We start from the raw sequence: 13,807 nt of genomic DNA, 5'->3' as shown, positions 1-13,807 counted from the left end.
CTGTTACCTCAGATTTTAATTTTTATTAAACGAGTAAAACCATGTCAGAAAATTTATTGCAAGTGCAACTATAGATTGTTTATAAGCGACTGATGCACGCGCCTTCGCGGTCTAATGGCCAGTTAGTTTCCTCGCTCGGCTCGAATGCTCGGGGTTCGATTCCCAGGTGTGCCGACGAAGAGCATCTGCTTTGTTCTCCCTCTCTACTAGCACCAGTTCATCTCGAGTAAATGATTGATAGACCAATTGTTTTCCAATTTGAATGATAGATTCAAATTGGAAAATAATTGGTTTTCACTAGAAAGTCAACATCTGAAGATCTTCCAGTTGAAATGGGTTTAGGGATATTGTTTGTTTTGATAATAGCTATTAACTTGCCCAAAGACAAGGTTACAATGTAAACAATAAATAGGTATTCGTATTACCCTGACTATTCGGGGCAAACTTGACCTTCACTGGTTGGGTTTTTATCGGCGGTCAAGTAGATCCTGGCTACACAGGAGTTGCAGCGGTGGAAACGAGAGGTGGGAATAGTCCCGTGACTATTCGGGGCGAATTTTGGTCCACCATCCGAGTATTGAATCGTGTTTGAGTCGATGCCTCGCGGCAGTTGCAGTGATTCAATTCCCGTGCTGCCGAGCAACACTAGCACGGCTCGCGCCTGCGAGCTCCGATGCATAATGCACTTTGCAGCCGGGGAAAATGCTTTCTGACACACCCTGTATTTTTCATGAGAGGAAAAATGAATGCGCAAAGTTTAGTGCTTTAGTGTATACTTATAATGTGAAAAGGGGTTAATTTATGTGAAAACAAACTTCAGATCGAATTGGCGAAATTAGTGGATTTGATCAGCAAACTTAGATATCTCAATCCACCTGGAACTCGAACCCAGGATTTCCTGACTAGTGATTCTAACAGTCTAAGTCCTAGACCGAGGTGTTATGCGAATACAGAAGCGATAATTATGGAATAGCATACTTAGGCTAATAGGGAAGCGCCGCCAGCCGTAATACAATCGCGTGGAAATGCAAATTAATCCCCGGTAATGAGTTAATAAGTAACATAATTAATGATATGCCGGACGCTCGATTCATAATACATTGCAAATTGGAAACTAGCGCAATCGGTGAGACCGGTTAATTTAACTTTGGTTTAGTGGCCATTGGTTTAGTTAGTGCAGGTCAGTAGTCATGTCGGTGAGCTGGTCCAGCTGATATTTCGCTTGCACTATCTACAGCTCCAGTTTTTATTCGAATCGGTTTCATGGCAATTGAACCGTAGATAACTAATTCATCCGGTACATTATAACTATAAATCTGTCTGTAACAATGAGAATCACCGTATCGTATCGACTTAGGTATCGGACTTACTAAAATGTAATTTACACTGGCAGAGTACTGCACCTGTACAAGATAATAGTTACTGTAGTATCAAAACAGGTTTCAATGTAATTAAATAATGAGGGCTATCGTTTTTATACTTAACAGTTGGCACCCCTGGCGATTGACAGGACCTTACTCTACAGTGGCGCCATCTTGATGAGTGCAAATGCGATAATCCTCCTACCACTTTAGCGCTCACAAGTTGGCGCCACTGTCTTCGCTACTAGCAAGTGACAGGACCTTACTCTACAGTGGCGCTAACTGGTGAGCGCTAAAACGATAGCCCTCATTACCTGAATTTTTAGACAGTTCCCTTTTTATTTACTAAATAATAATATGTTAACTGGTGACAAACTTGGTAACCATGGGAACATCTCGGAATGGATTTATTTATAGTAATAATTATAAAATTAATATAATTATCATATCATTCATTGTAATTTTGTAGTCATTGATTCAATCCTCATCTGACCTGAAACAGTAGATATTTTTTCAAGTTACTTGTTTTACTCAGATTCAGACTTTGAAATATGTAGGTAAGCTGACTGTCACTTTACAAGTTTTACACAGTTTCAGTACCTTACCGAAGTAAACAAGTACTAACACTGAATATTAATAAGTACTACTAACATAAAAAATACGGTAAGTTATGTTCATACAAATGAGAGGTTCACGTTCGAATTACATTCACGTACACATTTTAGGCAACGTTCGTGGTCGTGCCACACTAATCGCTCAAAATGCTGAAAATCGTGAAAATTCGCAATGAAATTCAGGTGTGAAAATGTTTCGTACACCATGTGATAATAAGTAACCGGTGAAATTAAAAATTGCCTCACACCACCTCCATAAAACAATAGACCAAATCACACTCATGCCACGTCGCGTAACAATTTGCCCCCTGCTAACCCTTGCAGGGTGCATGTTGAGCAACATTTTGTATGCCAAAAGCAAACGATTTAAAACCACATGGAGTGTAAAATTAATGTTTATTCACAAAAGTAGCACTTTAAAACAACAATTTAAATTCAGCTTAAGTGAATATTTCGACTTTCTTCAAAATCAAATTATTGCAAATACTGTTTGTAGAGCTTATTTTGTGGCAAAAATAAAGTTGTAATTACGAGTAATACCCTCAGTACCCAGTTTAATTCATGTTTGAGTGTCAGACATGTCACTTTCATTTCACATTAGGACTGCTAAAGGGAGAGAAGCACCAAATTATTACGAATTATCTGATTTTGAATTAGTATAAGTAACTTTGCATGGAGAGCTTTTACTTTATGAAAACGAATTTAATCCTTTTGATACGAATAGGTAACTATAATATATTTTTTACTGTAATTTTGAACTTGACAAGACCAGAACAGAAAGACGTAGACGAATCTGTGGGTAGAAACCAATTTAACATAATCAGTGTTTTAAACATGAGTAACATCCCTTTGTTTGCGTTGACGGTAAATAAAACACGGAAAGTATGTGTTTGAAAAACATTGAATTAAACAAAAACAATATGAGTATTATTGTGTAATGTTTTTGGCACTCTTTGTGAGGGCGTCCGCGGAAGACCAGCTTCGTGACATGCCCTTTCGAGCATAAATGCCGAGGCTCAGTTTTTACCCTACCTTTTTTGTCATGTACCTAGTACCTACCTTCCTAAATGTTTTGTGTCATTAAAATATTTCTATCTAACTTAACACTGGCACGGTTTTAGTGGATGGTAGTTCCCATATAGTGGTCCGCCGGGGACCTAGGCAACAAAGGCCCCATTGTCGCGTATTGATTCCCGGCGTGATTCCTGGAAGCTGCCTGGAGACGGCGCGAGGCGGCGCCGAGCCGACGGGATGCCAGCCGCTCACGCAGAAATAACACTATCGAAGGACACCTTCGGTTATAGAAACGAAGCCCACCTGGCCAATATTGTGTCGCGGAACTTTGTGCCGAGTGGATGTTTATTATTCCCTCAAAACGACTGATGATAAAACTTAGTGACTTTTCAAAACAGTTCATCAGTACATCATAAATGAAGCGTTTACATACCGGTAACTTTTTCTGGAAGGTATTTTTGTCCAAGGCTTGTAAAACCAAAGTTGTATTTGACAAATGGCAGAAAAATCCCTGTTAATAGGCCATCAAGGGTTGTTGATAAAACTCTTTTTAATAATAATAATGTACGGGCGGGAGGCAGTGGTTGTAAGGCACCGCTCCCGTGCCCGGGATATGCGGTCAGGAAGGGAACTAACTCCCTAGTGAGCCTAGAGTCCCTATTCCCTAAGACACTAAGTCCCTAGAGCCCTAGCCCTACCTAACAATAAATACTTAGACATAATAAGGTTTGATAGGAAGGAAGCTGCGCCCAGGTCGCCCAGGGCAGCAGCGTTAGGACGGCAGGTAGGCGACGGGGACCCGCTGCCAGCCCGGCAGACTCACCGGACTGATCATAGCGACGGCTAAGGGTGTCTTGGCCGCAGCGGGGGGAAATGAGACACAACGACGGACGGTTGATATCTGTTTATTGTTATGATTCTATTGCTATTTATACATAAGTTATTGATTGTACACATTTATAAGTATTTGCTAGTGTGCCGTCGGTGTAAAGTGCCGACGGTGCACGTTGAGGGTTCATGGGTCGCCCGGCGGTCGATGCTGACGGTGCAGCAGGATGTACGATCGTGCTCGTACATATTGGCATCTCGCAGAAAAAAAAGGCGCGGAGGATGCTGCACGTGGTTGCCCTGCTGCCCGATGACCGAAGACCTTGGCTGCCGGTGACTCCATGAGTGGTTGATGACCCAGGTGGTGGACCTCTGGTTGGCTGTCCACTTGGTGTCCACCTGGCTGGTTGGTTGACCAGGCAGCTCGCGGGTCTGGCTCCTGGTGAGGCCAGGATGCTCGCGGGCCTGGCGCTGGTGTGGCCTGGCACTGGTGTTGCCAAGGCTGCTAGTCTGGCCTGGCACTGGTGTGGCCGAGGCTGCTGATTTGGCCTGGCACTGGTGTGGCCGAGGCTGTTGATGTGGCCTGGTACTGGTGTGACCAAGGCTGCTGATATGGCCTGATGCTGGTGTGGTCAGGCTGCTGGTGTGGCCTGGCAGGTGTTGCCAAGGCTGCTGATATGGCCTGACGCTGGTGTGGTCAGGCTGCTGGTGTGGCCTGGCAGGTGTTGCCAAGGCCGTTGATGTGGCCTGGCGCTGACGTGTGGCCAAGGCTGCTGGTATGGCCTGGCTGCTGTTGTGGGGCTGCATGACCTGGCTGCTGTGTGTCCAGGCTGCAGACTCCTGGCTGCTTGTTGTCCAGGGTGCAGTGTCCTGGCTGCTTGGTGTCCAGGCTGCAGTCCCCTTGGTTGTCTAGGCTTCTTGATGTTCTGGCTGTCGTCCTCTTGATAGTTTGCCTTCTTGGCTTGTGTCGAACTGAACAGCATATGCGACTTCTCGGTTACCGGTGAGACCCACTTCCGGGAGGCCGATAACTGATCCGCTGCTGTCAGATTGTTGCTGTTCTGATGATGCGTGCCAGTGCTGCAGTGGAGATGCTGATGCTCCGACTGTAGCGCTGCTGTTGTGGGGGTGCATGACCTGGCTGCTGTGTGTCCAGGCTGCAGTCACCTGGCTGCTTGTTGTCCAGGGTGCAGTGTCCTGGCTGCTTGGTGTCCAGGCTGCAGTCCCCTTAGTTATCGATGATGATGGTTGGTAGTTGATGGTAGTTGATGCTACTTGATAATTGTAGTTGTCGTTGCTTGATGATAGGATAGTATAGGTGTTGGTGTAGAAGGTATTAATAATTTGATATTTGAGGACAACAGAACTGATAAATGTTTTTGATAAGGCTAGCGGAGTTGAGTTGAATATACGCTGCCTGATGTTATGTTATGATTTTAAGATGTTATGATGTTGTAATTTCCCCCACCCAATTTTGCTAACTACACTGCCTATGATTAAGTTGACCTACTTTGAAACGTAATAAAATGTTTGTTACTTACTTGATAATGTCATTGACTGCAAAATGCTCACGTTTACAGAATGTTGAAACTGTGCGAGAATCGCTGATGCTAAGAAATGCGCTTGCAATGTAGCAAAGTATGATAATGTAAAAAATGATGTTTTTGTGGCAATGCACAAGCCACAATGTTAATGATAAATGATAATGTTTAGTGATACCGTACGGGCCACAATGTTAATGTTATATGTTTGTTTGTGAGTAGCACCGTACGGACCACGATGTTTAATTGTAGCCTCTTGCTTAGGTACTACAACTTGATAAAATGATATGTTAAGATCAGTAGCGTCTTGATTGCCACTTTGTTGATCTTGTTTGCTTGTTTTGTAGCGTCTTGATTGCTACTTGTTTGATAATAAGTTATGTAGACTCTTGATTGCTACGTAACCTTGATAATGATAAAGTTGATAGCTTACTTGATTGCTACCATTTGATGATTTGATAATGATGATGTTAAGACCGCGCTCAGTGAAAATGTTAATTCACGAGTTGGTCAGTTTTGCTACATTGCTTGCGAAGTGTTATGAATGAATGATGTTACGTAACAAATAATAATGTTACTGAAATTAATTGATATTCCCGATTGATATGGGATTGGAAGACCAAATAATGTCGATGTCTTGATAATGCTAAATGTTGTAAGAAATGTTTGAGCAGTCGGGAATTGGAGTGGTTGTAAGGCACCCCTTCCCGACGCCAAGTAAATAAACTGATAAGACCGACTGTAGGGTCCTGAAGGTTACTGATGATAATGATCCGGCTCGAAGTTGTACGGGCGGGAGACAGTGATTGTAAGGATCCGGCTCGAAGATATCCGGCTCGAAGATGTACGGGCGGGAGGCAGTGGTTGTAAGGCACCGCTCCCGTGCCCGGGATATGCGGTCAGGAAGGGAACTAACTCCCTAGTGAGCCTAGAGTCCCTATTCCTTAAGACACTAAGTCCCTAGAGCCCTAGCCCTGCCTAACAATAGATACTTAGACATAATAAGGGTTGATAGGAAGGAAGCTGTGCCCAGGTCGCCCAGGGCAGCAGCGTTAGGACGGCAGGTAGGCGGCGGGGACCCGTCGCCTACCTGCCGTCCTAACGCTGTATAACACAAATAATAATACGTTTATTTTCAGACCATTATGATCCATACAGAGTTGTGTTAGTAACAATATTATACTTAAAATCTAGGTAGGTAGTAGTAACATAAAGCAGTCAAAAAACCGACTCTATTTTTACATCTCTATTTTTTTGAAAAAAAAAAAAAACAATGAAACACCAAAAAGACTTCGTTTTGATGAAAGTGAAAATATTATGTTTTACCGGAAGTTGTTGTTTTTGAACTTCGTGTTTTTATACTTTTGTAGCTACTATTTTTTTCTTAACCTTCAAGCGGGCGCGCGGCGTCGAATCGACCGCGCCTAACACATTTTCGTTCATAACTTTTTTTTTACATGTTACACATATTTCTCATTTTTAGTAGCCTGTCGCTTGCTCATTGTGAGCGAAATAAAGAGCTTATCTTAGCTCTCCGCGCTTTTCCCACCCTATGGCTTGCTATTGTTTTAGTCGCGGCGCCGGCGTCGAAAGCACGCCACGCGCCTGTCGTCGAAAAGGTTACGCGCGACTCTCTATGCGATATAACATTTCTTCGTCTATCACCCAATATTATTGAATTAAGCTTGCAATACTCAATACTCAATACTCAATACTTTTATTGCATAACCACATTAGCATTCACATTTATAGGTCTTACAATTTAGGCAGTTATACAATGTGGACCCAGTTAGGGCACAGCAACTTTAGGAAGGAGACAGAACTACGATCTTACTAGTCAAAAGAAATTAATGTACAAATTGAGTTTGGTGGAAATGTCATTATTAAACGTTTCGATAATAAATTATAAAATAAAGTTAGAATTAATGAATTATTAAAAATGGAAAAATATTGTTAAAATGTCATGCTAATTATTGTCAAGTGTTGAAATGTCATGTTAAATATCAAGTGGTAAGCAGTTAGTTGTTGCAATACTGTTTCTTCTTATTAAATAAGTCGTAGACTGCTAGTACAAAGTGAAATAACAGAGGCATTATTACGAAAAGACGAAAAAGAGAGTGAATCGGAGCTCAGAGACCAAGCTAAACTGAGCCAAAATTATAAAATTATGTTTTATCATTATTTTGCCATTTTTATCGTTTTTACCAGGTATATGAACTATTCTGAGGTATTTTAAAACATTTTGTGTTCAAAAATTAGTTTTTGATCCAAATAATATTTTCGTCATGTTAATTGATTAAATAATAGTTTCTTTAACTTAATTCAAATTACTAAAGACTTAAATACAATCAAAATATATCTGCGTACAAAATAATAAATGATTATTGGAAAATAAGTGCTTTATTTATTTACTAGACCCCATAGGTCTTTTCGTTTACGCGCGACCGCTGCCGTTACAAAAGACCGCGCGCCCGCTTGAAGGTTAAATTGTGGTTAAATGTAAAATCATTCGACTAAAATGTGGTAGGTACATATTTTATGTTTTTAACAACTTTTACTTGTCCTAATATACCGCCTGTTGTACCACTGTATTTTTATGTGTGCAATAAAGATTTTAAATAAATAAATAAATATAGCTTTTTTACCTTTGAAAGTGCTGAGAGAAAGCAGCGCAAAAAGAAAAAAACTCACTGTTGTGAAAATAACCAATAAGTATATTTTTCTAAGGCCAATTAGTAATGTTTACACAAATGTTCCGTCTTTGTGTAATACATTAGATGTATAATGTATTTGTATTACCTACTCGTAATAAATAAAAAATCTCAATGACTATCTACAACATTTTTATGATTCACGGTAGATACATGATATTCTCATACTCGTCACTATTGATTGAGTCTACTTTGGTCTGGACAACATTTGTAAGAAATTCAGCTTCAAACATCCTTTTCTGTTATTACATGCCATGAAACGTAAACACATACATATTTTGTTTGCGACTGTACGAGAGATACTCGTAAATATTGAGGTAGCCATTTTTTACAGTAAAGAAAATATGTTGCGAGGCGCGTGGTTTAGTAATTTTGAATTTCAGTGTTGATTTAAGTCCATTTTATTATCCAATCGCTCTTGGAGTGTTCAGATGCGATCTACTAAGTACATCGTCCGTACAAGTACCGACATCTCGGTTCCAGTTGTCCCCCCGATAACACGAAATCCAAAGCGAGATAAAAAGTTTCAAACAATTTAAATGGGTAATTCTTAGCTGTCCTTGAGTTCAACTTACTTATATCCGAAAAAAGTGTTAGATGCGGCCTTTCAACTATCGGGGGCAGAGTTCCAGCCGATGGTTTTGACGCAGAACGTCATTTCGCAAAACATAAAGTCACTTTCACAAAATGTCACGTTTGTTTTTGAGAAAGTGACCATATTTTTCGTAATTATATTTTGCGAATATGACGTTCTACGTCCAAACTCAGTCGATATGTTGTCCTGAAGGTGACTAAGTTTCTTGCGCTGCGCTGCTTCTCAGCACTGGTCTATTTATTGTCCCGAAGTAGTGGTAGGGTTCTTAATACTGGGAGTCTGGGAGTGGGACGTACAAAAGCACCTTCTAAGCCTATTTACAGAAAATAAATTACTTTTATTAAGATGTGGCAAGCTAGATATGGGACGTGCCCTGAAGGCCTAGATAATAAAGACTTGTATTTGTTGGTCCGCAGGTCAACAGCAGCAGGAGCAGGAGCTGGCGACGAAAATGCTGCAGATCCAGTCCAAGCGCTTCTACCTGGACGTGAAGCAGAACCGCCGGGGGCGCTTCATCAAGGTTGCAGAGGTCAGTGCTCACATACAGGGTCTCCCAAAATCAGCACGTCACCCTGACACCGAAGGTAGACGCCTAAGACGTGACACATCGAATAATTACAACCCTGTCGAGTTAACTGCGCACCTCGCTAGAATGCGACTCCTGCTCCCCTCCCCGCGGCCGCCAGGTGTGCGGGTTGTAATCACTAAAATTGGTTTTATTTTAAAAACTCATGAAACTTTTCTATGGACATAATAGGCTTGTTCCGTCTTAGTTCCGGCTACCTCCAGTGTCAGTCTGTGTGATGTGATAATTTTGTGACACCCTGTATAAACTGCTAACGATACAATTTCCATACTTTGTATACTTATAACGATGTTATGGAAGATCACTGCAGCATGGACACGGACAGATAGACAATTTTTTCTTGAAATGATTTGTAATATAAGCAGCTATAAAAGTATGAAAAATAATATTTCCGTTTGAAGTCAATATTATTTGATTTAACTGTACATTTAATCATGTGCACGGAACCCTACGCACGCGATTGTAACTCTCACTTGGCCGGTTTTTCGCTCATAAAACAGGCAACAAGCTTTATTAAACTCTGGTGTGCCGCAGACAAAGAGCAGACGCCCTATTATGTTTAGAGGTCGTCAGGTTTACGTACCTATTACATCTTGTGCACCAACATTGTATTGATTCCACTACGAAGCACAAACTGCGCATCTTCACTGATTTACCGTTGGAGTATAATCAAATGGTACGTCATAACTAAAAGCTTCGAATACTAAGTTTAAGCACAAACTGCGCATCTTCAACTGATTCATCGTTGGGAGTACAATCAAATGGTACGTCATAACTAAAAGCTAAGTTTATTAACTTAATAAATATAACTAGTAAATTATGAATAAAAGTAATTTATCAATTATTATAGCAGAGCAGCATAGGTAATAAGAAAACGTTATATTTATTATTTTAGTGCGTATAAATAAATCGTGTCGAGTCAGATTTATAGCAAACATGCTTTATAGGTAGATGATTCAAGATAGTCTAGTTATACACTTCATTTTATTACCAAATCAGTGATCTATGGATGATAGATTGAAACCATAACATTGCAATGCGCAAATGTTTTTTTATTTAATTATAATTAGATATCCTGAGCTGACTGACTGCTTATGCTTACACATTGAATTCATCTGGTTTAACGACTTAAGCAAATGTTAAAATACCTGTCTGTGGAACTCGGTTGCTCCCTGACACGAGGCCTCCCACGCCATTGTTATGCTTTACACACACTTAGCATATCATTTATTGATTGGAACATTATTATACCATCATCGAAGAGGTATAATGATTTTATATTTGAGTCAATCTTTGACAATGCTTAGAGCAAATAACTTCACAATTTTAAGTTTTAGGTTAGCAAAATGTCATTTCATCTGTCATTTTATCTGACTGGTGATTTAGCGACTCTTAAAAATATTGGTCTAATAGGTACCACCTTTCCCGTACGACACAGAGCTCTACAGTAAATAGTGGTAAATGTGTCCATGCTACCAAATATATGTACTTTATTGGCGCACCCCAATTAATAAAAGATAGGGATTGCTCTGTAATGTCAAAGGTAACTTTTTGTGTCGGAAACATGTACAGATGTCCTACAAGCTTAGGCCTGAGGGATGGACTCGTCTGTCGGTCCGGAATCACGTGTGGAGCCGCGGGCAGATTGGACATTTGCTCTTGTATTTTGGGACTCGACATTCACTTCAAATATTAATAACGTCTCGAATAGACAATAAAATAGAATACTTTATTTTCCGAACAATGGAAAGCAATTTAATTTTATAACTCTGCGAGAATGAACGATGTCTGCAGCGACTTTAATAAAAAACGGAATTGTTACAAACTCACGGAGTTTGGTTTGTCGTCGGCAACGTCACCCTACAACTTCACACGCCCTGTATTAATGTTTTTACGCCACAATAATGTTTTTTTTTATGAGAGCAGTTTTAAATCTTCGCAATTTTAACTGTCATTATTATGGTTAAACACACATTATAAGGTACATTAGTGCCGAATCTACTCGTAAAATGTATGTTTAAATTGAAAGCCTGTTCATCCAAGTTCACGGTGTCTACAATTTTCTTTTGCGCAGTAGCCTGCCGATAGGTATAAAGTATGTTTGGTATAGCATAATGATGAGAAAAGTGCAGTTAAAGAAAATAAGGCTCCGTCGATCGATTCCGCGCGAGTGTTGCAGATTGCGTCAAAGATCGATCGTTATGAAAACCGATTACAGATTACGTTGATATGATAAACAGCTGATCGTTACTGCGGGCGATAACGATACTAACGATAACGACGGCCCAAACAAAGTGCGACCTCCGTGACCTCGTTGCTCGTGCCGCCGACGACTCAATAATATCGCGTTGCTCTGCGAAGCCTGGCTGCCGTCTGTCGCGCCTCAGGTCTAAGCTAAAGGTCACGGTTGTCCTGAGTTTTTACTCTTAGCCTTCGGATAAATATTCAAATACATGAGGGTGTGAATTCCAGGGATTTCACTGACTAGACTTACTGAAGTTTAAACTGTAAACACAATTTTGTGAACAAATGTCAGTTAGATAGTTAACAAAAGTTTTCAATTCTTTTAGCTCTAGACGAACTCTGAAAATGTTAGCAATTTGCCCGGAATAGTGATCACAATTATTACAATTAAATAATGCTTGTCGAGTCGATATTCATAAAAAGGTTTGATTGATGGATTTTCTAAAGGTAAGATAAGATATCAAATCTATGAGTTCAAAAAACTATGTAGATAAGTAGATTATTATTATTGAGATAGTCCAGATTTTGTCATGATGAGCACTATCCTTTATATTATAACGTCTTAGTTCCTAAATAAATGCTCCGCTAATCTTTCTTGGAAGATAATACATTCTGCAAAGAGCAATGACTGATAAGAGCATTGTGGTTACGAGATGTGTACTTAATAGTACGATGTGATGTGACCTCAAATTAAAAACTTGTGTGAATACATTTTCAAAAGCTGTGTGAAAGTTTTTGTCGTGTAATGTAACTGAAACATAGTTCCTACATGTCCTACTTACTGTTGCCGTATAATAGTCAGAGAAGTGAACTCTCATACCGTTATTCTGAGGGGAAACGATATTCTGAAACGCCCAAAAACTAGATTACTATTGTAATAATTTTAAAACCGGTCTAATTAGAGACGTGAATCTATTCTTAAGTATAAGGCCCGCGTTCAGTTGAATTCCAACACGAAGCACAAATAAAGATATCGCTTGCTTCTGAGATAGGTAGGGGCTGTGGACATAGTTCGGATTCCTCTCGTTGAGGAAAAGTTTGTTAAGGAAGGAAATATGTTTTTCACTTTTTTCTTTCCTTTGGACTTTCGGATAATCCCAGGTTCACATTACAAATGTATTAAGGAAGAAAGACAAGGAAATAATTCCCGTTTCATTATCTAATTAATTACTAATGACTTCTCCAGATTTTTAAATGCTCGTGTCTAAAAGTTATTTGTTATTTAGGAATCAGTTTAAAATTATTGGCAGTGCAAATAAGTTATTTTGATTATGTAAGGGTGTTCATGCAACACCTATTTGTAGTTAGTTACTGTATGTACATCGTTTCTTTGAGTATATCCTTGGACATTTCTACTCTGCCCTGTAATCCAAAACTAGTCAAAGTTTGTACTATAAGTACCAGATCATCATCATCATTTCAGCCATAGGACGTCCACTGCTGAACATAGGCTTCCCCAATGATTTCCATGTTGATGAACTGGTAGCGGCCTGAGTCCAGTGCCTTCCTACTTACCTTTATGATGTCGTCGGTCCACCTTGTGGGTGGACGTCCCACGCTATATTTTCTGGTGTGTTAGATATAAATATACACCATAACACCATAGACAGTGGGTTTATACATCTCTGCGCGGTGATCGTTGCAGATCGGCGCGGACGGGCGCCGCAGCCAGATTTTCCTGGCGATGTCGACGGCGGCGGAGTTCCGCGACCACCTGTCCAGCTTCAGCGACTTCTACTCCTCGCTGGGCCCGCCCAACCCAGACAACGTGCCCGACGATGGCAAGCTCAAGTCCGAGATGATGCTCAAAGTGAGTGCCCTACTATTACCACTTCTCGTTCCCACCGCTGCAACTCCTGTGTAGCCAGGATCTACAGCTTCACCGCCAATAAAACCCAACCAGTGTAGGCCAAGTTTGTCCAATATGCCCGACGACGGCATACTCAAATCGGAGATGGTGATGAAATGCAATGGTGTAAAGCCGCGTATCCACTAGAGGCAGCCTCTGGCCGAGTGGCTACCACGTCCCGAGCGACGAAATGTGGCTCGGTCGGCGGTGACGAAAGCTTCGCAACGAGTTGTGTTTGAGGCAGCGTCTCCATTTGAGCAGTCGAGGCTGCTTCTAGTGAAGATCCGGCTTATGCTGCTTGACAGGTAACGGATTTGGGTCAATATGCTGCTACCGCACACCTACAGCCTTCTTCCCACTCTGCTGGACGAAGATGATGAGAGTAAGAATGGGGCCTACCTGAGATTTTGATCACCAGCTATTGCTGATTTCCAGTTGTGTCGCGGTCTATGACGTTGACGACT

The 13,807-nt window shown here is 40.8% G+C and overlaps 1 protein-coding gene across 3 annotated transcripts in view; it reads left to right on the top strand.

The window, feature by feature from the left end:
• LOC135084025 (transcriptional activator protein Pur-beta) overlaps positions 1-13,807 on the top strand; it is a 40,300-nt gene that overhangs the window by 12,539 nt on the left and 13,954 nt on the right. For all 3 annotated transcript variants that reach the window (XM_063978768.1, XM_063978767.1, XM_063978769.1), the window contains exons 3-4: positions 9,081-9,193; positions 13,140-13,304. In XM_063978768.1, the coding sequence (XP_063834838.1) occupies positions 9,081-9,193; positions 13,140-13,304 (278 nt within the window). The remainder of the gene's footprint in view (positions 1-9,080; positions 9,194-13,139; positions 13,305-13,807) is intronic.

The sequence above is a fragment of the Ostrinia nubilalis genome, chromosome 25, assembly GCF_963855985.1.
Source record: "Ostrinia nubilalis chromosome 25, ilOstNubi1.1, whole genome shotgun sequence".
NCBI classification, from domain to species: Eukaryota; Metazoa; Arthropoda; class Insecta; order Lepidoptera; family Crambidae; genus Ostrinia; species Ostrinia nubilalis.
The sequence above is the reverse complement of the archived record's forward strand: the minus strand, read 5'-3'. Positions and strand labels throughout refer to the sequence as shown.